Raw genomic sequence first — 26,332 nt, forward strand, 5'->3', positions numbered from 1 at the left:
GCCCTTCTACCATGGTTTCTACTATACTTGCAAACCCATGGTTCATTTGTTTAGTATGAGTAGCAGTATAAATAGTGAGAAGTAGTGTGGTGTAGTGGTTAAGGCCTGGCCCCTGGATTTAGCCTGCCTCGGTTCCATTCCCAGCTCACTCATTAACTGTGCCACCTTGGGAAAGTTACTTAACCCTCAATTGCCTCATCTTTAAAGTGGGAATAATAACTGAACCTACCTCTTCATGTTGTTGTAAGAAGTGAATTACTTAACATAAATGCAACACTATCATATCAAAAGCATACAATACCAAAATAACTAACTATATTATCTTTTATTATTAAATATACTTAGATCTTTTTTCATGGTTGCAGATCAGAGGAATAGTTGTAATGGTTTAGAATTTTTGCTCATGTTGAAGCTATGGAATCCTTTGAGAGTTACCTTGGTAGAACACTAGTTTTACCAGTAATGATTTGAGATTTTAGTCCAATTTCCAAATAATCATCATACTCTTTGGTAGTAGCCTAAAAAACTAGGAATTGCAATATTAAATATGACCATGAAAATTTAACAGTAAAGCTGAATCAGAAAATGAGGTCCTTTTCTTACTTAAATACCTTTATTTTAATGTATCCCCAAATCTCTTCAAACAGATCATGTTGGCTCACAGTCTCCTTATACTTGAATATAATAAGAGTGGCTAGTGAGGGAGGGAAGCTTCTGAGCCCTGATAAATTAACATGGTTGTAGACATTTGTTTCTTGTTGCGCCTGGCTCAAATGTTTTGTCACTCCTTACTGTGCTAGTTTTAAGGGTGGAGACTGTACTTAAATATATGACATACAATATGTGCTGCTCAAGATACAGACGTGTAATAAATGTTAAATATCATGTCAATTTTCTTCCCCCAAATAATTTATGCAGTGAGTTTCCTTAGAAGTTTGAAAAACTATTTATGAGTAAACACAACATTGTGGAAGTGAAAAACATAGCCTCCAGAGAAATGTCTCCAAAAGCCAAAGTATACTTATCAATATACTCCCTAATCTCAGCATCCTCAAAACATTTCTGGAATTTCTTGGCACAACTTCCATTTCAGTTTTTGAGACATCTAAGAAAACTGTTCTTATTACTTTCCAATCACATGTTATTTATGACCAAAAACCAGTGTTCCCTTGCTTGGTCATCCACTTTATTTAGTCATCAGTCAAGACTCTGAGTGGCTGTCTCCAAATACCAAATGGTGATGACCTACTATGTCATAAGGCAATCATAAGAGTAGGCAAAACTACAACTGTGGAGAAGCATTCCAGATCAAAATGTTTGAGGAGGTAGCACCACTAGAACAAGTCCTACATTAAGTAATTTAAAAGATAAACTAAGTAAATTTTAAAAAATTACTTAGGTAACTCATCATGAAATAACTAGTTGTATTACACTTTTACATCATTACCAATATATCCCTACATATTTACAAGAGGATACATATCTTTAAAAATCCACACATCCAAAGACCAACTAATTATAGAAGCATTCATTGAACACCCACGTAGTATCTAGCATTCTGCTAGGCCTCAGAATGCAAAACTGAAGGCATGCTCCCTGCTGTGCAAAACAGCATCAACGTGCATTAAGATTTGCTATTCAGAATCATTAATAAGGACAGTGGACTGATACATGTGAATTTATGGCAGAACAGCTAGGTTGGGTCTCTTATTTCACATTTAGGGAAGTGATACTGGCAGCACTGAATGATTAGATGCTAAGAGATTGCATTCAACGTGAAAAATCCTAGTGAACACTCCCATACTACTGGGCCACAGGAACAAGCCAGAGCTTTTGTCATATAGTTGTAGCTCAATACTATTTCATCGTCTAAAACTTGTTCCCATATATTTCAAAATAAAAAATATTGCCTATACATGTAAAAATATAGATGAAAAATATTCAATTTACTTTTTGTTTTTATTTTTTTAATAATACAAACTATGAAATTGGAAACAAAAAAAATCTTGTCTAGAGGAAACAAACAGCAAGAAGTAAAAAAGCAGTGTAGGAAAGACGAATTTAAAGAGGTAGAGAAATGTCACTCTAGAGTCAAATTGGAAAGTCAGTATTACAGCCGACCGAGGGGCTGATTTATAAAATCAGTGCATATTTGGTGCTGAAAGAACCTTAAACATCATTTATCCCAATCCTCTCGTGTCATAGTTAAGGAGACTGAGGCCTCAAAAAAGAAGTGGTCTGATTTTTTTTGTATATTCCCAAATTGACATCCAGTTTTTAAACTTCTCCATGTATAAAACATTATCAGGTTTAAAACAACTAATACTGAAACTTACTACTAGACTTGGTACTAAACTCATGAGTTGCTTCAGAATCTATACAAATAACTATGTCTTTAAACTCCATTCCTCCTTCAATACAGTATCCAGAGTCACGCCCACCCCTACCCACCACCCACTCATCCCACACACACAATCCTCAAACTTCTTTTTTTTCGATTGTTGGTACATTTTGTTGTTGCTTTCGATATACCTTTTTGTAAATGGAAGAAAAGCTCTACCCAAATTTCTGCTATATTTCATTCAGTGGTTTTATTGTGCAAGCAGAATTGCTTTATAGAAATAAAGATTATTTATGTTTCTAAAACTTCAAAAAATCATTCAACTAGCCATCACAATTATAGTAGTTTCTTTAATGAGACTTCAGTGAAGGAACAGATAAGAGGAGGATGTTTTTTTCCTTTGGTAACTGATTTTTTTTCCTTCAACACAGTATAGGTAGATAGTAGGTGATGGAATAGTTGAGGCAAAAGGGAATGCAATTTGAAGAAGTCTCACTTTCTCGTAGTTGTCCACAGTGTGTAATCAAGTACACTGGGAATTTCATCATTCAATTAATAATTCATTCATTCAGGAAATAATGCTTGGACAATACAAGGTGGTAGAGATAAAGTAAGACTCAAGGAACTCAAGTTTAATAGATGAAAGAGACAAACTAATCATTATTTAAAAAAAAACAATTGAGTCTTGATTTGAATATGAGCCTTTTTCTTTCCTCTCCCAAAATCTAATGTGTTCAAGAAAGGTGCAAGCTTGTTAACCAAGGTGTTTGTAAACAACCACAAAATATTTGTCTCTCACTCACCCACATTAACATTTTATAAACATACTTACTAACATTTATATCCTATGAACTCATTTTCAAATAACTCACATTTCAAACAGTGATTATGCACACATTCCTGCCTTTTTATAAAATTTAGGGGGCTGGCCTGGTGGCGTAGTGGTTGAATTTGCGTGCTCCACTTTGGCAGCCCAGGGTTCGCAGGTTGGGATCCTGGGCGCAGACCTACACACCGCTAATCAAGCCATGCTGTGGCAGGGGTCCCACATATAAAATAGAGGAAGATGGGCACAGATGTTAGCTCAGGGCCAATATTCCTCAGCAAAAAGAGGAGGATTGGCAACAGATGTTAGCTCAAGGCTAATCTTCCTCACCAAAAAAAAAAAAAAAAGCATCATTTTAGATTGGATTTTAGACTGAGAAGGGATCTTGGTGATCTAGACTTCAATGGTATCATTTCACAGAGGATGAAAATGAAAGCTAAATAGATTGGCATTTGCCCAGGTAACCATTTAGAAGCTGATATTGAGAATTATACACAGAATGCTAATTATTCTAATTTAATTTAATAGTTTGTTCAGTTTCTCCCCAGAAAATATACACCCACAAGTTCCTCTTTCTCAAATCAGGAACTCTTGCCGCATTTAGCCCAGAAGGCAATGGTATGGCAATTGAGCCACATGGGTCAGCTGTCCATCTCCTTAATTGTATCATCTCTTTGTGCCCGATGTCCTCAGGCTATCAGGGTCCAAAAAGTACAAAATAGAGACAGATAACTACTCTACCACATCAGGACAGATTTTCAAAGTTTACCACTTATGATTAAAGTTGAAATATCAAAATGAAACAAAGCTTTTATTAAAAATTAAAGTGATAAACTTCTATCAAGATGTAAAAAAAATTTTTCCAACGTCTAAAGAAGGAAAGCACTCACATTACCCCCCTTAAAAAGAATTCTACTTTCAGTTGATACAGAAAAATCAACTGATGCAGATGGCAAGATCCAAGAAACTATTTGGGGAACTTTAGTCTGTCCATGCACTAATAGTCATAATAATTTATTAAAAATGCAGATCTCTATATCTTAGCTCATTAATGACATCATCAGGCATCCAGGTTTTGAGTGTTTGAGTTTGTGCTCAAAAAACTTCTACTGCTTATGATATAATAACACACTCATTTTTCAAAATCTTTCAAAGCATTTAGAATTAGAAGGGATCTTGGAAAGAATGTGTGGCAGTAAAAAGATGACAGGCTTTGGAGTCAGTATTTTGGTTCTTCTAGTAGGTAGTTTCATAGTCTTAGAAAGTAGTTTTTATCTCCCTGGTCGTCTTCTATATAGTGGGGATAATAACAATACTGGGTTGTTTTAAAGGATTATTGATAAGACATGTAAAATATCTAGTACATAAAAGATGCTCATACATTGGAGCTATTACTATTTATTCTAGTTCTCAATTCCCAACTAGCCATGGGTTTGAAGAATGGATAGCAACAAGGGAATGAACGGGAACTTAACCCTTAGCAATAAGTGCCAGACACATGACAAATACAAGTTAAATAGCAGCAGCGGCAGCTTCTTTCATTGATTGTTGATCATGCCAGCCATTTACTAGGCACTTTAATACATTATCTTATTTAATCTCCCCATATGCCCTGATGAAGTAGAAATTGCCACCTCAATTGTACAGAAGAGGAATCAGGGACTCAGAGAGGTTAAGTAATGCACCCAAGGTCACTTAGCTAACAAGCAGCAGAGCCAGGACTGGAAGATGGGCAGAAGAAATGACCGGAAGTTGCCCTAAAGCCTAAATATCTACAAAACAACAAATTTCAGAAGCAACTAGAAGTGCAACAGACAAACCTTCCTACCCTGAGCTCCTAAAGAACTGGGGCTGTGCTCACTAATCTATGTGAACTTGGAATCTGGGACAATTCCTGGAATAGAGTGAGTGCTCCCTAGATGTATGTGTATTATAATTAATTGGAACGCAACTGGCAATGTGGGCAATAAGGAATCACATTCTCTCCAAGAAAAGTCTTTGTGACGACAATAAATATAAAAGGTAGAGGAGTAGTGAGAACATTCATGCATAAGGACAATAGTCACAGATTAAAAATATCTTTGTACATCTACTGTCTGATAGTGACTACTGTATTCATAGAGCTTTTCCCCCACTATATTATTATATAAAGATTTCAATCACTGTGAGTGATAGTACCTTAAAATGTGAAGGACAACGAAGAGGATACACACATACATCTGTATTTTGGGGATGGCTTAAAATTCACTCTGTTGTATATGCTATATGGGAAAAAATCTACATGAAAGAAAATTCTCTATGAAAGCTGTAAAAATGAATCAAAAGCTTAGTTCTCCTTTATTCAAATAATATCTATAATGTAAAGTCATGGCAAAATAAATTCACAATTATGTTACATATGTGCAACTACATTTATACAAGTGAAACCTCAGTAATTTGGTAGCTTGCTCTTTTTGGGGGGTGGAGTAGGAGTATTATGAAAACAAAGAGGACCTTGGTCTACCAGAATTTTCAAAGAAAATAACAATTTGGCCAAACCAAAGTTCCCCACAGCAACAGCCTACAAACAGCCACATCCAGTGACTAAATTGTGTTTATGCTTTTCTTAAGCAATGGAGTTCGTTCTGACAATTTATCTACTAAGAATTGTGCCAGAAAACTGCCTATTCATTTTCCATATTCTGTTTGACAAACAAAGCATGACACACAGCAATATAAAAGAAAAACATAATCCCGGGATGCATTTGCAATCACTGCAGAGAAGTGTTTTCAATTGTCTTAAGGCCTGTGGCATTGGCTTTCAGAACAGCATTTAAATACTGCCACATGCTGTTCGTCTGTGTGTCCTGCAGTCTGTGAGTATCAGGCCTGGCCTCAATGGAAGGATGAATCATAGGCCAGATTTATGAAGCTGTTAACTCTTCAAAAGCACCAACTGCTCTTGAAAAAGGAAAGTATAACAATCTTGAGGATTAGTAATTCTTTAAGAATTAGTAATTTCGAATTAAGGTTCTACGAAGCACATAATTGCAGTCATGACAAAGCAGTCTCTATGAGCACACTGTTTCCTGTTAAAAGAGCAGAGACTTGACCAGGAAGATTTTATATATAATGTATTGAATTTACTAATGTGTTTCAACTTTTTATTTTACAAATTTCATAACATTCTCTCTTTATCAGTGCTAATTCTATGTGGTGCACATAGGAACCATATTCCTTAAATATATTAGTTTGAGTATATCTTTATATACTCTAAAGAAAAGTATATACACATCTAAAAATAGTGTAACATCAGAAGCCTGTAATGTACGTCAAGGTAGGAATCACGTTTTATTCAGTTTTGTCCTTCCCACGACTGATAAGAGAGAAGATTCTGAGAAAATGCTTGTTAAACGAATAAACGGATGAATGAATGATTAAGCATGGTTCAGAATTTCAGAAATTTCTAGACAATGACTACCACATCCTCAAAGAAACTACCATTTACTTCTAGTTTCCTTTTTTATGAAAATAATATATTTAGAAAGAGATTCAAAACTAGCTGTCATTTTTACATCCTCTTCCCATACTCAGCAAGATCATCAACCAAAATAAAGGCACTAAAAATCTTTGTTGATTTTAGTTACGTTGATCAGAAAAACTGAACTAGCGTGTGCTATTCAATGTTCTTATCTGAAGTCCTAATTTTAACAAAATCAAGTATAAAACATTCCAATTAAAAACACATAAGTAGTGAGCCAGCCCTGAGCACCTAGTGGTTAAAGTTCAAGTTCGACACACTCTGCCTCAGCAGCCTGGGTTCGGTTGCAGGGCACAGAACCACACCCCTGTCTGTCAGTTGCTATGCTGTGGTGGAGGCTCACAAAGAAGAACTAGAAGGACTTACAACTAGAATATACAACTATGTACTGGGACTTTGGGGAGGGAAAAAAAAAAAGAAGAAGACGGGCAACAGATGTTAGCTCAGGGTGAATCTTTCCCAGCAAAAAAAACAAAAAAAAAATACAAGTAGTAAATTGAAAATACCTTAGGTAGCATGCGGCATAAGCCCAGTATTAATTAACTTAGTTTATTCATTTATTCATTGACTCAAATACTTAAAATCTCTAATGTAGTTAGAGGAGATCAAGTGCTGGAGGGAAAAAATATTGACTGGTCTCATTTTAAACTCATAATCACTAACCTTAAGTGGGTCTTGGTGCTGCCTAGGTATCCTACAATATTCTACTCAATTCACCCCCTAGATGACTATATTACACCTCTCCTCTCTCTTTAAACCTTCAAAATCTCCTACCCTTCCCCAATCTCAGCTGATGATCTTGCTTCTTGTTTCACTGAGAAAACAAATCAATTGGAAGAGGACTTCCACAGGCTCTCACCTCTGAAGATATCATCCCATCTCCACCTGTGTTCATGTGCTCTGCCTTCCCTCCTGTTATACTGGGAGAACTGTCTGGCTCTAATCCAATGCCCCATCCTGTATCCCTAACTCAAGACCGTGACTTCTGTAACTGTCCACTTTGCTCTACATCATCAATTTCCCCTTTCCCTACTAGATAGTTTCCACCAGCACACAAACATATCCCATCTTAAAAATACAAAACAATAAAAACATGGTCCTACCTTCTTCTCTAGCTACCAGCTCAATTCTTTGCTCCCTTTCACAGAAAACTCCTCTCAAGAATTATCTAACCCATGCCATTCTCAGTAGGAGTGATATCACCCTCTAAGGGCAAAAATTGATTCTTGCAGTGAGAAAAATTCTTACTCTTTTTCTATATAAAGCACAGATATACAAACAACATGTAACAAATATAAAGTATATCTGTGATATTAGAATTTCATTGGGGTGAGGGGAGGACGATTAGGAAAAAAATGTCTAAAAAAGCTCCTTAGGGAGGTGATAATGAAAAAAAGACTGAGAAACGCTGATCTAAACCCACTATCTCAATGTCCTCTCTCCTTGTTTTTTTCTTGAGACTTCTCCAATCTGTTTTTCACTCCCAGTAACCCATAGAAACTATGTATGCCATCTATCTTGTCAATATCACACATGACATCCATATTGCTAAATCCAATGGCCAACTCTTACATGAAACCCTGGCAGCATTTGGCTATCACTTCCTCTTTCTCCAAATACTTTCTTGGCCTATAGGACACCAGTAATGATTGGTTTTCCCCTTAACTATCTGAACCCTCGAGATCCGATATTAGGAACAGAAACTGATGCAAAAACTAGGAATTCTTGTACATGTGGATTGCAACCACTCTGTGACACACCACCAATACTGCTATAGTCCACGGCACCTTCATTTCTGGCTCGCGTTTTTTACAATATAAGTCCATCTGGTCAGCTTAGCCCTTTTACAGTCTAACTTCCACACAACAGCAAGAGAACTCCTCCTCAAATCTAAGTCAGATCGTGTCATTCCTTCAGTGGCTTTCCATCTCATGTGGAGTAAAATCCAACGTCTTTATCATAGCCCACAAAGCCCTACATAATCATGCCTCCTGCGTGCTCTTTGCTCTCATCTCCCACCACTGCCTCTCCTTATGCACTGTGTGCCAGCCACACTGGCCTTCTTGTGAAACTGCTCATTCCCTGGGACTTCTACTTGCAGCTACTTCTGCTGGATATCCCTTCAGATATCCCTCCAGATATTCCCGTGGCTCACGTTTTCACTACCTTCAGTTCTGTTTCTCAAAAATCACCTTGTCACAGACCTGTTCATACTATATACAAAAGTATTCCTTGTCGCTTTTTATTCCTCTATCTTGCTTCATTTTCATTCCCAGTATTTACTATCATTTCACATAGATATTTACTTATTTCTCCTCCTCCAACTGGAATAGAATATTATAGAGTATTATGCCTCCTCTCATTGGAATAGAAGTTCCTTGGAGCTTTTCTTCTTTGGTTCACTGCTGTACTCAGGTTTCTAGAACAATTTCTAGTACATAGTAGATGTTCAACAAATATTTGTATAATAAAAAAATGAACTCAACGTCTAAATGAACTATTACAATGACTATTTTTTAAAATAAAACTGAATTTTAATTTCCCTTCTTGGACTAAAATCTCATAATCTCACATGCTTTATCAAGTAAAATTATAAAAAGTAAAAAAAAATCTACAATTCACACAAATGGAAAGTAAATTCTGCTTTGGGCATAGTGATTTTCTTTGGCTATTTCATGGAAGAAATTTTGAAAGAGACTAACATTTAAATAGCTTCCTCAAACCAAAAGAGACTTCTACACTGGTAAATATAAAATGTTCTGCACTAGCTACTCAAATACTTTTTTAGATTCTCTCTCTCATTCTTTTCTAGAAGCAAACATTCAAGTCAGAATAGAAAATGTCAGACTCTGGAAATAGGGCTTCAGAAGAATGATGAATGGTCAGAATGTCCAGTCAGAATATAGCCATGTCTTATAAATCTGATGCAATAGAATAAGAAACTTACTAAAAGAGATTCATTTGTGTAAAATAAAAATGAATTTAGGAGAAAGCTTATCCAGTGCAGAATGCTGGTATTCCTTTATTCCTCCCATCTTCTCTTTTAATCTTAATGTTTAAAATTCCCTACTTTAAAATTAGTAGTTCATTGTGGTAATACTTTCTTATTTGGGTTTAGCACATTTTATTTGAATCTTCAGAGATTTCTGCCAAAAGCTAAAATCTTAGTTCTCAAATTTCTTCTCTCTTTAAAATATCTTTGCCAGCTCAGATGGGAAAAAGTTTAATTCAATTCATTTGGTGACTCAGTTGGTGATAATGATGCAATTCAATAAATTATAGCTCTCTGCTTTTTCATCTCACCCCATCTCTAGTTGTGACATTTCTTTTTAAAGCCTTTCTGTTATCAAAGAACTCTGAATGAAAAATAGAGTTCTAAGTTCTGAGGGAAGAACAGTCAGTGAGGCAGCATTGAGAAAGGATCTTTTCTTCTGGTAGAGTAAAAATCTGGTGGCCTAGTTTCAAATATCATACATCTATTGACAACATGTGTACAAGAACAAAAAGGTCAAAATATTTACATCATTGATGCATTTATATCAAGCATGGGGAGATCACACATTATTTCTGGGAACAGGAGCAAAAAGGCACATCACTTCAATTATTAGAGCCTGGAGAAGATCTGGATTTCATAATTGGCTTTGCCACTCAATGGCCATGTGACCACAGACAAGTTAACTTAATTTATCTGAGTCTCACTTTCCTCTTCTATAATACAGGGATAATAATAGTTCTCATAAGGTAGTTGTGAAGAGTAAATGATATAATGTAGGTAAAATGCTTAATATAATAAGTATTCACAAAATGGTGTTTGATGTAGGTTATCATCATCTTCTAGTTATCCCTCTTTTTTTTTTTTTTTCCCAGCACAAGTAATTAGTTCTCCAGAGGAACCCTTAAATAGGGAAACTCACTCTGTCCTGCGAGGACCAGTGGATAGTAAATACAAGTAACAGTACTGGCAGATCACTCTAAACTCCAAGATGGAGGAGAGTCTCTGCTGTTTCCACTGAATCCTGGTTCTAGAGGGCGGCAGAGAGGCAAAGACTGGCTTGGGTTGCCTCTCAGGCACTTAGAGAGAAAATGGAAGATCAAGCAGAACCAACTCTCAGTCTCTACTATTTTGCACATAATAATAAAAAAAAGACAAGTATATGAGGTAGATATAAAAGGTAAAGATCAAGACAAAATTAATAAAAGGAATTTAATAGTCATAATTAGTTTTTCTAACATTGAGATCTCAGTTCATAAGCTTGCAGGCAGCTCAAAAGAGCAGCTAATATCTGAAGAGGTTTAGAAACTGAATTATTTCCCCTCCTATGGAGATGGTCTGCTAGAAAAAGCAATGAAGCATGTTACTTGATGAATAAGGGACTTTTATTTCCTGTTTTTAATCAAAATCTTTTCAGCAAAATGTCAAGGAAAAATTAAGAATTTAAACTTCTTTTAGTAAAAAGAATTGGTTCCAATTTTCCCATCAAGGATGATGGGAGAATCTAGAAATTATAGGAAGGAGGTTGAAGGTGTTCATTATGAGCAATATTTTATCATTATATCCTATAATACGTAATAAGTTCTGAGATTATACATTTTTGTAGTATAGCTTACTGAAGTTCTAAGTGTCTGTTTAAGAAGATATGTATGTTAAGATTAAAAGGCTTTTGAATAACAGTCCCCCAAGTCCTGTAAATGTTTTCATCCTCCCAAGCTAATTAGGTAAAGCTATTTACCATCTCAGTGTATCCAGCCAGGTTTTAAAAGGTAGATTCAATATTTCTGATGAACTGGGACCTTACTTTGTTCAACAGATGTTCATGTTCAATACTCACCACATTCTGCCCCAAATCCACATTTCCAGCTTTATCTCCCTAAATTCCCCACCACAAAGCCTTTGCTCCCATGAAACCAGTCTACTTTCAGTCTCCAAAATATAAAGTGAGCATTTCTATTTCCAACTTTTTTAAGACCTTTTTTCCTCTCCAAAGCATTCCCTTCCTCTCCCTCTGCCTGTCCTTCAAGATGTATTTCAGATTATTTCATTCATTTATTCAATAAATACAGACTGAGGGCCTACTGTATATAGGCAGTCATAAGGGAATCCTGGGAACACAGGAACAGGTAAGTTGGAGTGAGTCCCTGTCTTCACATACTTTATATTCTACCAGGAAAGATACACATTACACAATGGATTAAGCCATTAATTAATTACAATTGTGATAAGCGTTAAACATATGAGGCACAGGAACCAAGGATAACATGCAATGGAAGAAATGGCCTGGTCTTTGGGATGAGGGAGTAGTTTTGAACTGAGTTTGAAGGATGAGCAAGGGGCTAAAAGGAGGGGAGCAAAGGGAGGTCAACATTCTTGATGGGGGCATGGTGATTACTAAATTGGGATATATTAATAAAGACATAGTAAGGAAAGCCTTGCCTATTAGACATTAAAACTGCAATAGTATTTTTCCTTAATATCCTGGCTTTCTGTACAACAGGAGACAAAAAGCAATAATGATCCTACATTTGAAGTTCAAGAACCTCCAGGAAAAGGAGCTAGACAACTGCACTGAGAGTTCTGAGAAATCACCAGTAAGAACTGGCCTTACTACTCTGAGCTGCACTGCCCAGTCAGTACAGGAAGAGGACTCAAAGGGATGTGAAAGTTCAGCATTATGGGGAGTGCCATATTCCTGGAGAGAAGCTTTCTCCTTCAAATCTTGTGGGCAGGGAGGGGGTGATTCTCCTCCTTAGGGTGCCCCAGAGAATGACTGAGAAACAAACTTGGGGTGGGAGAAGGGATGACCAGGACTTTGTTCTCTCACTAGGTAGGTACATGATGAACTGCAGAACCCACAGGGGCTGGGGCAAAGCTCTGCTGATTGGACTGCCTAGGAGAGATATCACTACCTCTAGGCCAGGAGAGGGGGCTGTTAACAGCACCAGAAAGGTACACTAAAGCTGAAAACTACCCGCTGGGCCAAGAAACACACCACATACTGTCTACATGTAGACTCATCACCAAGCATCAGACAACAGGAATGAACTACAGGGTAGCCAAGGCCACCTCCCTACTACCAACAAGCAGCCAGTCATAGGGGTAATCGATGGCTCCGTGAGAACACCGAGTTCGAAGGGAGGAGTGGGTGGAGGTTCAAAGAAAAACTGAAGGGGTGTGTGTATAAAAACAGACCCATAACCCACTCTGCCAAAGCCCCTGGTACCACAGATAGGCCTCCCTGGCATTAGGGATGGAGAGAAGGAGGTCTGAATTGAGACTGAAGTTTAAAAATAAACATGACTGAGTCTTAAAAACCAAAGGGAGACTATTCCAACAGTCAAAAGTGACTAGAAAGTTACAGCAAATGACTAAGATGTCATTAAGGCACTCACTCTCTAGAAAGACATGGAGTTCAACATAGGAAAGTTTGAGGGCAGTTCTGGGAAAAAATTAAGCTGTCTCATGTTCACATTCCATATAGTTCAGACTCCTTAAAAATAAGTTACAACCACAAAGTGACTATAAAGAAAATACTGATGATATTGGCATAGGAATTAATAAATGGAACCAAATAGATCCAGAAATAGACACAAGTATACATGGAACTTAAACATATGGGAAATGAGGAATTTCAATTTGTGGGAAAAAGAATCTCTTATTAAATAAATGGTGCTGATAAAATTGGAATTGCTATGGGGAAAAAAGCTCACAAAGCTAGATCCCTATATATCCAATTCTGGTACTTTATCACCCAATATAGCAATAAATAGGAACAAATAGGAAAAAACTGGAAACCATATGAATGTTCATCAACAAACAATAAGAGATGAAAAACTAAATTCTGTTACTTCCAAACTATGGAAAATTATGTGATTGTTAAATAGAAATAAATTAGATGTATTTATCTGAAGGAATGTCAGTTGAAAAAGCAAACTGCAAAACAATTTGTTTAGAAGGTGCCCATATGCTTGCAGCAAGGTGTAGAAGGGCACTCACTAAACCGTTAACATCAGTCACCTCTAGAGAGTAGGAGAGGAAGACAGGACAGGGAATGAATTATTAGTTCAACTTTAGATTGCTTCATTTATTATAAGATTACCCATCAGCTTTGTCATTAAAAGTAATGAAAAAATATTTTGGGAGAGGAGGAAAAGGACTACTTAACTTTTTTAGCTTATCCAACAACATCTAATACAGTAGGTATTCAATAAACATTTGTGGAATGAGGAGGGAGGAACAAGAGAGAGATGAAATAACATGTTTAAACATGTTTGCAAGGGATAATCATTAATGGAATGACAAAGCATTGTATATCCTACAAATAAATAGTGTAAGGAAGGGAATAAACAGATATTTGATAAAGTTGGCAAAAATAAGAAAATGGAAAAACATGAAAAACAAGTAAAATAAATAGTAGACACCAAAAGAAGGGATAAAAGCAACATAGTAGTTACCCCAATAAATGTAAAAGGGTTGAATTCCCCTATCAAAAGAAACAGACTTTTCATGTTAGATTTAAAAACTCAGGTAGGTGGTATTCTCTGGAAACACCTAATTAAACATAAAACAACAAAAGTGATATTATTCACAATCTCCATAAATATTATAAAAGATACCATAATAAGCCTAATAAGAAATGTGCAAGATCTTAAGATAAAAGCTACAAAATTTTACTGAAGGACATAAAAATACTTAAATAAATGGAGAAATATTTCATTTCTTGGATGGGAAGATGCACTATTGTAAAGAGGTCAATTCTCCCTAGATTAACGCTTAAATTCAATGTAATTCAAATCAATATTCCAACAGGAGTTTTTACTAAAACCTGATTCTAAAGCACACAGAAATAAAACTGATTAGCCAAGAAAAAATAGAACAAAATTCATCAAGTGTGCCTTATTCTACTCTATATTAAAATAACTGTTTCCATGAAGAAAGTAATTTAGTAGAGAAAAATCTTTGTTTCAGATTTGCACTGTCAAAGCAACACTTTGCAAAACTGAAAACTTCCTAAATGTCCATCAAACTGGCTTAATATATCAAGGTAGATCCACAGAATAGAACACTATGTAGCAAAAACCATGACACACATGAACATTCATTGGCATTTGGAAAGATATTCCCAAGATATTACAAAACAAAAAAAAAGAATATTTTTTTTTGTTTCTACCGTAAAAAATATCTAGAAATATGTATTAACTGGGTTAGTATCTATGGGGCTGGAATTATGAGTGGATTTTATTTTATTTTTACTTTCAAATTTTTCATCAATAAAGTATATTAACTGTAAATTAAAATTGAAAAAATTACATAATATAAAAAGAAAAAAGATACCAAGCAATTTTACATATCTTAAGTACAGTATTAAGGTGCAAACTGATGGTAGGATAACTGAGGCCAGAGTACGTAGTCAGAGGTTTGAAAGGAGAACAGAAGGAGGATGGCATGAGGAGCTTTGTTTTGCTTGCTAGAGCATGACATAAGAAAAGGGGAGGGGTAAACACATAGGTAACTACTGAGAAAGTGGTTATTGACTAGGGCATCTTTAGAAAGTTAGAAATGTACCCCCAGGATCTCTAACAGTTCATTAAAACCTACTATCTGTGAATTTACTAAAACTTTTAAACCAGTATACCTTAGGTGAACAAGTGTTATCATGTTTAAAATATAAGCAAAGTAGCATTTTTTTTTTGATTCAGTCAAATAAATATTTTATTGAATTGAAAACTTCTGTACATTAAAGTAAAGTAACATTTCCATAGTCTAAAGCTTTCCACTTTAAGGCTTAAAATTGCTGCTCCCCCTTTGGTGGTTGTATTCTAGAATTTTAAAAACAATTCCATGTTCTCCTAATTTATAATTAAACATAGAGTCATGCGCCACATAATGACATTTTGTGTCATTAAGTATGTGTCACTAAGTATGTAACTTAGTACCATATAGCCTAGGTGTGCTGTAGGCCATAGTATTCAGGTTTGTGTAAGTACACTCTATGATGTTTGCGCAACAACAAAATAGCCTAATGATGCATTTCTCAGAACATATCCCCATCATTAAGCAACACATGACTATATATATATATGCACAGTATATCTATATCTAAGTCTATTGCCATCATAAATCTCCATTGTAGAGCTGTGGAGCACTATATTTCTGGACAAAGAAGTTTTAATTTCCTTTAGCCTATATTCATACATGGATGTGTTCCTTTGGTTATCATAGTTTGCCTTCTTGGGACCTTCTGTAGTTTTATCACATCTTTGCTATCATATAGCAATCAGGAATTAAAGAATTTGACAAGATGAGTTATTTAGGGAAAACCAACTCTTCTTTCCCCACCCTCCAATCTAGGAAAGAGATGCTCGGCAGTGTGCTTCTAAAGGTTGGGATGACACCACACACACACATACACACACACACACACATAGGCAAGAAAGGAAAGTGTCTTTCTCTTGCAGGATCTTTAGGTGGATTGACCTAGTGGATCCCTGAAGACTGGAGGGTAGGGGGTGGAGATGAGTGCTTTAAGGCAGAGAAGAACAATTAGGACGGGAGATTGAGAATTCCTGAATCTAATGTTTAGGAGACAGAGGTTTGGGGAATTCCTGTCCACGGTAGAGACCTGGCTCCCACTTGCATGTCCTGCCCAGGTGGGATCTTGCTGCAGAATGCCTGTGGAGCATGCCTCTCAGCCTGGAAAGCAGTGGAAAGACCTCAGTGTCAGTACAATGCTTCCCATCAGAGGCACCGCTGAGTCCACACAAGGCACTGTGTCTAACCAGTGTCAGAGGACTAGGGCTGGGCCCACGCCCTGCAGAGTAGAAGAGCTGAAGTAATGATGACAACCTTATGGACTTAGGCCCGATGCCTCCTCAATTTTCTGGCACTACAAAAGGCTGAGATTCCTGTGAGATCCCAAAAGGAAGGGAAGATGCTCCAATGATGACTGAGGTTGGGTTTCCTCTCAGGTAGGTGGAGAGATGCTCCAAGAAGATAATTTGTCAATTTAGGGAAAGAAAGGAACAGACATCCATTGCACCCTATTGTTGTAAACTCTAACTCATGGTGACCATACAGTATTCTGGATACAAATACACCATTGTTTTGCACAAGGGCAAAGTAATATTTCCCACTGTATTTCCAATATCCTTACCACTGATAACCAGGATTTTTCTGGCTGGCTTTTCTTAGGCACACATTTGACTGATAATTATGAATGATCTACAGAGACTTCTTCCACCATTTCCTAACTTACCCAAGAGCTCAGACCACATCATCTTATAAGTATGCTTTCACATAAGTTTCCCCTAACACATCACTTTTATATTTGTCAACAAGTGAAGCTCATTTGTTATTTTTCTGCCCCCACACACAGCTTCATGAGAACGCCAGGCAAATGGGCACTGCATCTTCTCAATTTACTTGAGTTAACATTTGGAAAAGTGTCAAGGGCATGGGGACACTTAAGAAATATTCCCATCATGAGGCTTCCTCAGAGATATGGGTGATCCTGTGAAAGGTGTGCAAGGTGGTCATGTAGGTGGGGGCAGAAGCTATGATAAGGCGTTTACTCCCTCCACTCTGGTACACGTACGGGGATGTGGGGTGAAGAGAGCCAGGGGAGGAGTGAGGTTGCATCTCTCTCTAAGAGAGGCAGCTTTCATAAAAACATCACTGTCAACTTGCAAAAAGCTCAGATAATGACTAACTCCTCTTACAAAAGTGATCAGTTCGTTAATTAAAAGTTAATTAATGTAGAGCAAAGCAATTCTCATGTTCTTTCACAACAATGAATATGTCTGGAATGTATCTTATTTGTAACACCCTAGAATTTTGTTTATCCAAAACACCAAGCTTAATACTCTTTAAATAGACATTTCAGACCTTTTCCTCAATGGTAAAGAAGTCACAAGCATTATTAAGTTACACAGAGTATTAATTATAGCTATGTGCTTATTCTGTGCCCAGCACACTTATATGATCTTATTTAATGATCTTATTTAATCTTCACTATAATCCTATGTGTGGTAGATAATGTTATTTACCCTCATTTTATAAATATGGAAACCAGATATCAGGGAGGTTAAGTAACTTGCCCGAAATCACCCAGACTGTAAGTGGCAGAGCTGAGTTACAAATCCTGGCTCTCTCAATCCTTGCTCTTAACTACCCTCTACAAAGTTGCCAATGATGGGAAATAAATAAGTAGTATAAAAACTAAGTGCTAAAGAAATCTCTGAAGTGCCTTCCCTGAAGAACAGGCCATCAGACAAGCTTCTGAAAAACTCATAGGCCGGGCACTGGATCCTGAAGGAGGGAAAACATAGAGGATATCAAATTATTCCAGGCAAGGGGAGCGTTGTGAGCAAATGCACAGAAGGAGAATGTCTGGTTCATTCAAGGAACCCAGAATAGACCGGGATTCCTGAAGAAAGGAGATCAACTCCACGACTCTACTTGCTTCTCTCAACTTTCCTCTTGGTGACTCTTCTGATCTGTGGCCACATGCCCTGCATAGACCTGACTTTTGCTTTCATTCATCTGCTTCTTGAAGTGACTTGAGCCCTTTGGTCCAAAATCAGCAGTGTTTTGGGGGGTAAGGGCAGGGCAAGACTAGCATATTTTCCCCATGGAGCTATACTGTCATGTTTCTCCTCAGATGAATACGGTTCTCACCTCTATGAATTCACCTGGTTGGAGCAAGAGTGCATGTAAGTATACACAGGGAGAGGAGGAGTGGCACTCACAGGGAGATTCCAGCACCAGACCTAGTTTGTTTGTTTGTTTGCTTCTTTCTTTAATGAGAAAAAAAATAACATTCTGGTTACAAGGACGTGAGATAGCATACCAAACTATTAAGGAAACATATTCATCAGGACACCTTAAAAATATTCATTCCTTTACTCCAAGCATGTGGGAGGAAATCTGAGGAGCCCTACGTGGCAGGCAGCATTGTGCAGGGGAAAGAAACCTTCCATGCTCCTCATTCTTCATAATTACTTACCATATCCCAACTGTTTTATTTTACAATGTTTATCCCATATCCTTTCCACTGCCTCTGCTACTTTCCTAGCAGGAGAATGGAAGAACTATGGCAGAGAATATGTGGATTTCAGGCCCAGATGTTCCAGTACAGCCTGATGAAGAGCTCAGTTTAAATGTGTAGGAAACAAGAAATCAAGACAATAATGATATTTGAAAGGTGTCTCCTTTTTTCTCAACCATACTGTCTCCTGTCCGGCCCCTAATAAATTGCGTGATCTTGTATAGGGCAGATCATGTCTCAAATTCCTCATCTCTAAAATCAGAGTAGAAGAAGCAACTAGCCTCAAGGTTCTTCTAGTCCCAAAATTCTATGATCCATCCAAGGTTCACCCTTTTATCCTAGCACCTGAACCACGTACCAAGCCAGGACCAGTAGACTCTAAGATTATCGGACCTCAAGGAGCTTCTTTTCTTTTTTTCTTTTTGCTGAGCAAGATTCACCCCGAGCTAACATCCATTGCCAATCTTCCTCTTTTTGCTTGAAGAAGATTCACCTTGAGCTAACATCTGTGCCAATCTTCCTCTATTTTGTATGTGGGTCACCGACACAGCATGGTCACCAACACAGCACGGCCACCGACAAGTGGTGTAGGTCTGCGCCTGGGAACTGAACCTGGAAGCAGAGCACACTGAACTTAACCACCAGGCCACGGGGCCAGCCCCAAGGAGTTTCTGAGAAGTTGGAAATGTTGGGAAAACAAAACAGATGCTCATTCACTCAGAAGATATTGATGAACAATACTAGTTGTGTATGGGTCTGCACGTGACACAGTATTTGATGCTGGGTGGGGATAGAGTGCCTATAGGACCCCTTTCTTCACGGATTTTATGCCTTAGTGGGGAAGATACTTACTGAAAAATAAGGATCACAATAAAATCTGATGAGTATTACAATAGGGCAGAATGTTCCAAACAGGCCTAACTGGGAGGAAACAATTCCCATGGGGTGCCTGTTAAAGACACAGACTCCTGGGCCCACCCAAACCCTAGGAATCAAAATCTGCTCAAAAGTGCCCTTGAAATTTTTTTAAATAGCAATCTTCATTAGGCAAGTTTAGAAAGCCTGGTGATCAAGAATGAGCAGGACACTACGGGAACTCATACCTATATGAAACAATCAGTAAAATGAAGTACATACTGGAAAGCCATGTACAGCAGTGGTTAAGAGTATGGGCTCTGGAGTCACACTGCTAAAGGTCACATCTCAGCATCATCCCTCAGAATACAAATAATAATAATTATGCCTTGGGATTGTTGTGAAGATTAGGTGAGAAAATCTTTGTAATAGTAGCATAGAAAGAGTAGCACAGTTATAGAACAAGAAGGTGAATCATGAATCATAAGAGGTTCACTATATGATTCATAAAGCTTCCCTGTTCTCCCAACAGGGAGAATGTAATAAATGTAATAAGTAATTGCCAAAAAAAAAAAAAGTGGTTCTGTTTCTTCTATAAAAAGCAGAATAGGGAGAGTTGAATAGGGGAAAATCCAGACCACGCTGTAATCAAAAGGGAAGTCTTTCATGTAAGAGAAGGTAATTGTATTGATTCTAAAGGCTAGACATGATTTAGAAAGACAGAGATAGAGAATGAGAAGAAAAGCACAAAGAAAGCAAAGACACAGGGCTGCTCATAGTGTGTATGAATGTGAGACTTGTAGCACAGGCCTCATTCTACCACTAATTAGCTATGCACTTTTGGGTAAGTTAGTTAATTATAATTGGCCTAAATTTATTTCCCTGTGATAATATGGGGTTTTGTTAATTATATTATAGTTATAGTTTTTTGTATATTCTATATTTCCATCATCTTCATAGTCTTCTCTAGTGTAAAAATTCTGAGGGGAACTGCAATATACACTGGATCCACTAGATGGCAATATTTGGCTTTGTAAACGGATGTGTTTTACAGCGTCTGAAGACCTCTAATAATCACCTAAGAGTGCGTTTAAGGTTCTCCAGAAAACACAGATAGACTACATTAACTAATTCCTCATACTGAGGTCAATTCATAACATAAAGATAAAGCAGGTGTTTTTCATTCCTTTGTTTTAGACCCACAAGTAATAAAGGGTCATTGTTAGGATATTCTGTTTTAACTCTTTACTGCCAGGGTGAGTTATATCATAACAACAAAATAAACACAGAATTATGTGCATGGGGTCCCATTCTGAATTGAGCCAGTACAACACCCCAAAAGACCCTGACCCTCAGTCAAATGCAGCAAGTCAATCATAAACTTTTTCATCATAGTCTACATATCTCACCAAACTCCTCCCCTAAAAGAGAAAAGGAAAAAAATCTATTTTCTTTTCAGCATGATACATTTTTTAAGTAGTGTTAATATTATCCTTTTTTTTGGTGAGGAAGATTCGCCCTGAGCTAACATCCATGCCAACCTTCCTCTGTTTTGTTTGTGAGATGCCTCCACAGCACAGCTGATGAGTGGAGCAGGTCTGTGCCTGGGATCTGAACCTGCGAACCCAGGCTGCCAAAGTGGAGTGCAAGGAACCTCAACCACCTGGCCACAGGGCCAGCCCCAACATTATCATTTTTTATAGTAAAAGTAAACTATCCTTATTTTTAAAATTATGACTATTCAAAACACTGTAAAGAAGAAAATGAAAATCATCTTCAAGCAATAACAATGTTAATATGTTTCTGTCAAAGTCTTTTTGCTGGATGGAAAAGAAATATAGATGCATCTTTTTATCTTTTTTGAGTTAAAAATATTTTGAAATCTTTCCATGTTGATAAATATATTACTATATTAATGATCACTAGCATTCAATCAGTCACATGTAAATATTTACAAAATTTATACAGAAAGTGTTCCGAGGCAACACACTTTAATTGAAATGCCTGGCCTTTCCCGACAACACTATTCTTCACAAAATTGACAGAAATGGCTCCATTTAAGGATGACTAATGACTAGAGTGGGACTTATACAGAGAAAAGGAGGAAGACAATGGAACATAACAGAACCTAACAAATGAGCTGATGAAAAATACATATCAGAAAAATTTTGCCAGGAAGCAGATTAGTTCAACAAACACTCAGGTGATGACCTGAAAACAGTGAAGGAATATATGACCCCTCCGAAACAACATCTCAAGGAAGGGAGCAAAAGGAACACTTTTGAGAACTACATGGGTGACATGCAGAGAAGGCTAGAACAAGAAAGTAAAAAGTAATGCAAAGATCAAAGTTGAAAGTGAGCTGAGACAATGGCAGATATGGGAGGGAGATACTTTATTTTTTTTATGATATTCTGAGATCATAATAAATCAAATAGAGAGATACTTTATTTTTTTTATGATATTCTGAGATCATAATAAATCAAATAGAAATAAACCTTCAAGTAAGTATTAGAAGGAAACTTAGCTGAAAATATGGGAAAAGCTAAATCTTCAAGTCAAAAATGGACACCATGCCCCATGAAAAACTGACACAAAACTGTTAATAAGACATTACTTTATGAAATTACTGGACTCAAAGATGAACAGATACAAAAGAGGTGTCTCTAAAATAAAGTATCTCTGAAAGGCTAAAAGTAAAAGGGATGTATGAGACAAATGAAAATAAAAGAACGAGCATCTCATTTATCAGCCAAGGTTGATTTGAAAGCAAAATAAAATTAAAATGAGAATAAAGAAAGAACTTTTTAAGGTAAAGGGTATAATTGTAATGAAGATATATTATGAATCAAATAAGATGGTATCAAAAAAATTATAAAGCAAAAATTGCCAAAAAGAAAACCTCAGGAAAGATAGAAAGAAATGCAATAATAGTAGGAGAATTAAGTTCTCTCCCTCAGCCCAACACAGTTCAAGTATTCAAAAAATAAGGATATAGAAGATCTAAATAAAATTATTAATTAGCAGGCCCTTAAATATCTTAGGAGTCATTCTGTGCAATGGTGTTATGTTTTTATGTCACTAGTACAAATGCTGAGAAATACTTTCAAAATGCAATGTTGAAGGGTCTCTCTTCACATACAAAACTACGTAGCTTTTAAAAATTGGAACACGTAATTCACAGCACAATTGAATGCACTGACCAATCGCTATGTTTTACACAGTATCTTATTTAACACAGTCTCAAAATCAACCCAATTATTATGGACTCCATGGCAGTAAATTATCTTACTTTAAAATGACTTTGGCAACAGACTAGAGGTAGACTCATGAAAGAGATTTTTGAAATTAGTTTTCTACTTCGCCTATAGCTATCTAATAAATATTCTAGTCCCTTCTACGTTATTATCTCACATTGTATTAGAAAAGAAGCTATATTGTTACTACCTGGTGGAACTGATATTTAAGGAAAAATAAATTGCTTTCAAGATGTTATAAGCAGCTATGTTCTTCTCCAGAGAACAATTTCTATTACAGTTCTAAATCTCAGATCTATAAACCACATTAATTACTAGTTTTCTTTCTAATAGTAGCATAAAAGGCCATGTCTCAATTGAATCCAATGTCAACTTCAGTCGTGCAACAAAGTCAAAAGCAACAGGCATGTCAACATCCACCACCATCCCACATCCCCAAAGCCTTGCCCATCATTGCCAGACTCTGCTTTGTTACAACTCATGGACTTCAAGGCAAGATGAGGGATCCTCTAAAGTCAGTGACTTTCATGTGTCAGGCTCAGTCAGACATGATGAAAGACAGGAGAAAAATCGGAGGAACTTGGCACAGGTAGAGGCAAAGCAGAGCCATAGAAAAGTGTTTCTTAAGAATCCAGGTAATAGGGAAATTCATAGAGACAGAAAGTAGATTATTGTTTGCTTAGGGTTGGGGGTGGGGATGGGGATGGAGGGATGGAAGTGAGAGCTTTAGGATATGGGGTTTCTTTTTGAGGTGATGAAAATGTTCCAAAATTGACTGTGGTAATAGTTGCATATATGTTGGTGAATATACTAAGTACCACTGAAATGTATGCTTCAAATAGATGAATTGTATGGTATGCGAATTGTATCTCAAAGCTCTTTTTTGAAAAAGAGGAGGAAGAAGCCAAGTAAAATGTGAGCCAACGAGACCCAAGCAGGGAAGAACATGAGACTCATACTCAAGAGCAATCCAAGATGAAGTTTCCCAGAGGCTCACATAAACAATTCTTGTGTCATAAAAACCTTTTCTGCAGGATGGCCACAGAGAGACTGCTCTTCTTTTAGAGAACTACAGCATATCTATCAAAATATTTACTTCTTAAAGGCAAGGGCAATAAGAAAACTATTCAACTTCTGTTTAAAAAAAAATTCTATGGGTTTCAGTTTGACCTAGACTAATATCAAGAACCAGGCCATAGTATCAGTTTTTAAAACATGCAAATCTATAGAATCCGTAACACACCCTTTGCTAAGACAGTTAAACCGAATTAATGCTCTATCAAAGAAATCCCATTCCCCGAGGTAAAGGGCAGACGCTGAGACTCACAGCTTGTGATGTCACCTTGAAGCTGCAGAATCTGAGGAACTGGCATTGTGAGGACAACAAGATCGAACTGCTCAGGGGAGCCTGTTTCCTTGGAGACTTCCCACTTGTTATTTCTCAGGTTAATCTGGGTCACACATTGTCTGAAGGAAATATCAGCACCTGTTCCAAAAGCAAAATTATGTTCACATAACCAGTATTTTCCATATGAATAAGGGGGAAGAGAAGAGTTACAAACTGGATCCATTCAGGTGAATAAAATGGTGAATGAAGTTTGTTTTCTTCAGCCACTGGGGTTCACTTTCTTTACCTTCTTTCTCTTTTAGTGGAAACTACTATCTTCTGGCACCCTTTGCACCTCCCTATCAATGCCTGCTCTGGGGGAAAAAGTAATACTAGTATAATTAATAATAATAGTAACCATAGCTATCTTTCATGACGCACCTACTATATGCCAAGACTATGTCAAGCACTTGATACACCTTATATCAATTAATTTCACAGATAGGAAAGCAGATTCAGAAATGTCATGCCATGATTTAAAACTAAATCCATCTGACTCTAAAGCTCATTATCTTTGTAGAGCAAGTATACATTTTAGTAAAGTGGTTAACAATTCTTCTCCCAATAGCAAAAGAGCAATATTCTCTATTGAAGGAATTAATATTCCCTACTAAACCTGAATAAAGTCTCTGAAAGAGAAATCCAAGTCCTGATCAATGGATCAATCACCTTTATTAAGAATAATCAGAATTAAGAGAAATACAATCTAGAATATCCTCTCATCACATTTTCCTTCTTCGTACTAATCACAAAGGTATTTTAATAGTTATTTGAGTAGTTATTTGACTAATATTCTCTTCCCTTTTGAACTGTAAGCCCCAGGAGCCAGGAATTATGCTTGTTTTGTTTCTATGTATAGCATATAGCATATACAGTATAGATCTTGGCATATACCAGGTATTTAATTAATATTTGTTTAAGAGAATGAACTATGAACCATAAAGTGAAAGATAAGAAAATATAATTGTATCATTAAGTCTCCTCGGTATACTAGCACTTACCTCACGTTCTAGTTTTCAGAAAACTTTGATTTTAAAACAAATCCACTTTTATTCAGCCTCAGGAATAGAAAAGACAGCAATGAAAATGGAACAAGAAAAAAAAGCACACTGAAAGATCCTGTTCCTCATTACCTGGCATACCTCATGTTCCTAGCCACTAAAAATCCAGCTTACGTCCAACCTCAGCCATGAAGCTTCTTTTCTGTAGCTACTCCAGCTTGATGCGATCCTTATCACCTATGATGTCCTTCAACCATTGCTGCCTTTACCACTCATTCTGACATCGATCCAAAATATCTCTATACTTTAGGTATATCTTATCCATCCAAAAATACTCTAGGCTCCACCATGTCAGGTCTCCAGATCCCATATACCTTTACATCTTTCACTTTCCCTTGAATAACACTACAACATAGTATATACTCAAATTTTTTAAATCAAATGCAAATATGTTAGAAGGAACATGGTGTCAACTAGGCCCAGGGGTCGATCTCTTTGAAGCAATTAGCATCATTCTGTTCGAAGATTAGAGCAAGGGCTTGTACACACTGCTCCAACTTGCCTGAGGGTTTTCTCTAACGCCCCTGCTTGGGGAAGGTGCAAATAACTGGAGCTTTCAATTCACACTCACTATCTCCTTTATCCAACCAGAGCAGCCCCACTTCACTCTTCTATTTATTCAGGATGTCTCGCCCCTGACTTAGTCACCTCACTTGCCTCACTCTCGTCCTGGCCCTGACCTAGACCTCAACTAAGTCCACTGATTTTATAAGTTCTATTCAGTAGTTTTTTCAGATAGTAGTCTTTTTGAAAGGGGCATTACATTGTTATTGTTGGTGATGAGCAGGTGTGTGTGTTAAAGGGAATTGAAGTCCACTGACCTAGAAATTCTGCATAGCCAGCCAAATGTCTTAGACATGTATCCCAACGGTCCCAAAGTGTTCTGCAAGGTGTCTATCAGTGATGCTGTAAGTATGGACTTCAGATCAGCAGAACTAGCAGCACCGTGGAACTTGTTAGAAATGCACATTCTTAGGCCCTATCCCAGACCTACTGAATCAGAACCTCTGGGGATCAGGCTCAGCAATCTGTACTTAACAAGCT

General features: G+C 37.0%; 1 protein-coding gene across 3 annotated transcripts in view; it reads right to left on the minus strand.

The window, feature by feature from the left end:
- The window catches only part of RNLS (renalase, FAD dependent amine oxidase), a 264,787-nt gene that overhangs the window by 232,471 nt on the left and 5,984 nt on the right, over positions 1 to 26,332 (minus strand). For all 3 annotated transcript variants that reach the window (XM_087432219.1, XM_087432221.1, XM_004439991.3), the window contains one exon: positions 24,168 to 24,326. In XM_087432219.1, the coding sequence (XP_087288345.1) occupies positions 24,168 to 24,326 (159 nt within the window). The remainder of the gene's footprint in view (positions 1 to 24,167; positions 24,327 to 26,332) is intronic.

The sequence above is a fragment of the Ceratotherium simum genome, chromosome 6, assembly GCF_057802395.1.
Source record: "Ceratotherium simum simum isolate JZ-2026a chromosome 6, ASM5780239v1, whole genome shotgun sequence".
NCBI classification, from domain to species: Eukaryota; Metazoa; Chordata; class Mammalia; order Perissodactyla; family Rhinocerotidae; genus Ceratotherium; species Ceratotherium simum.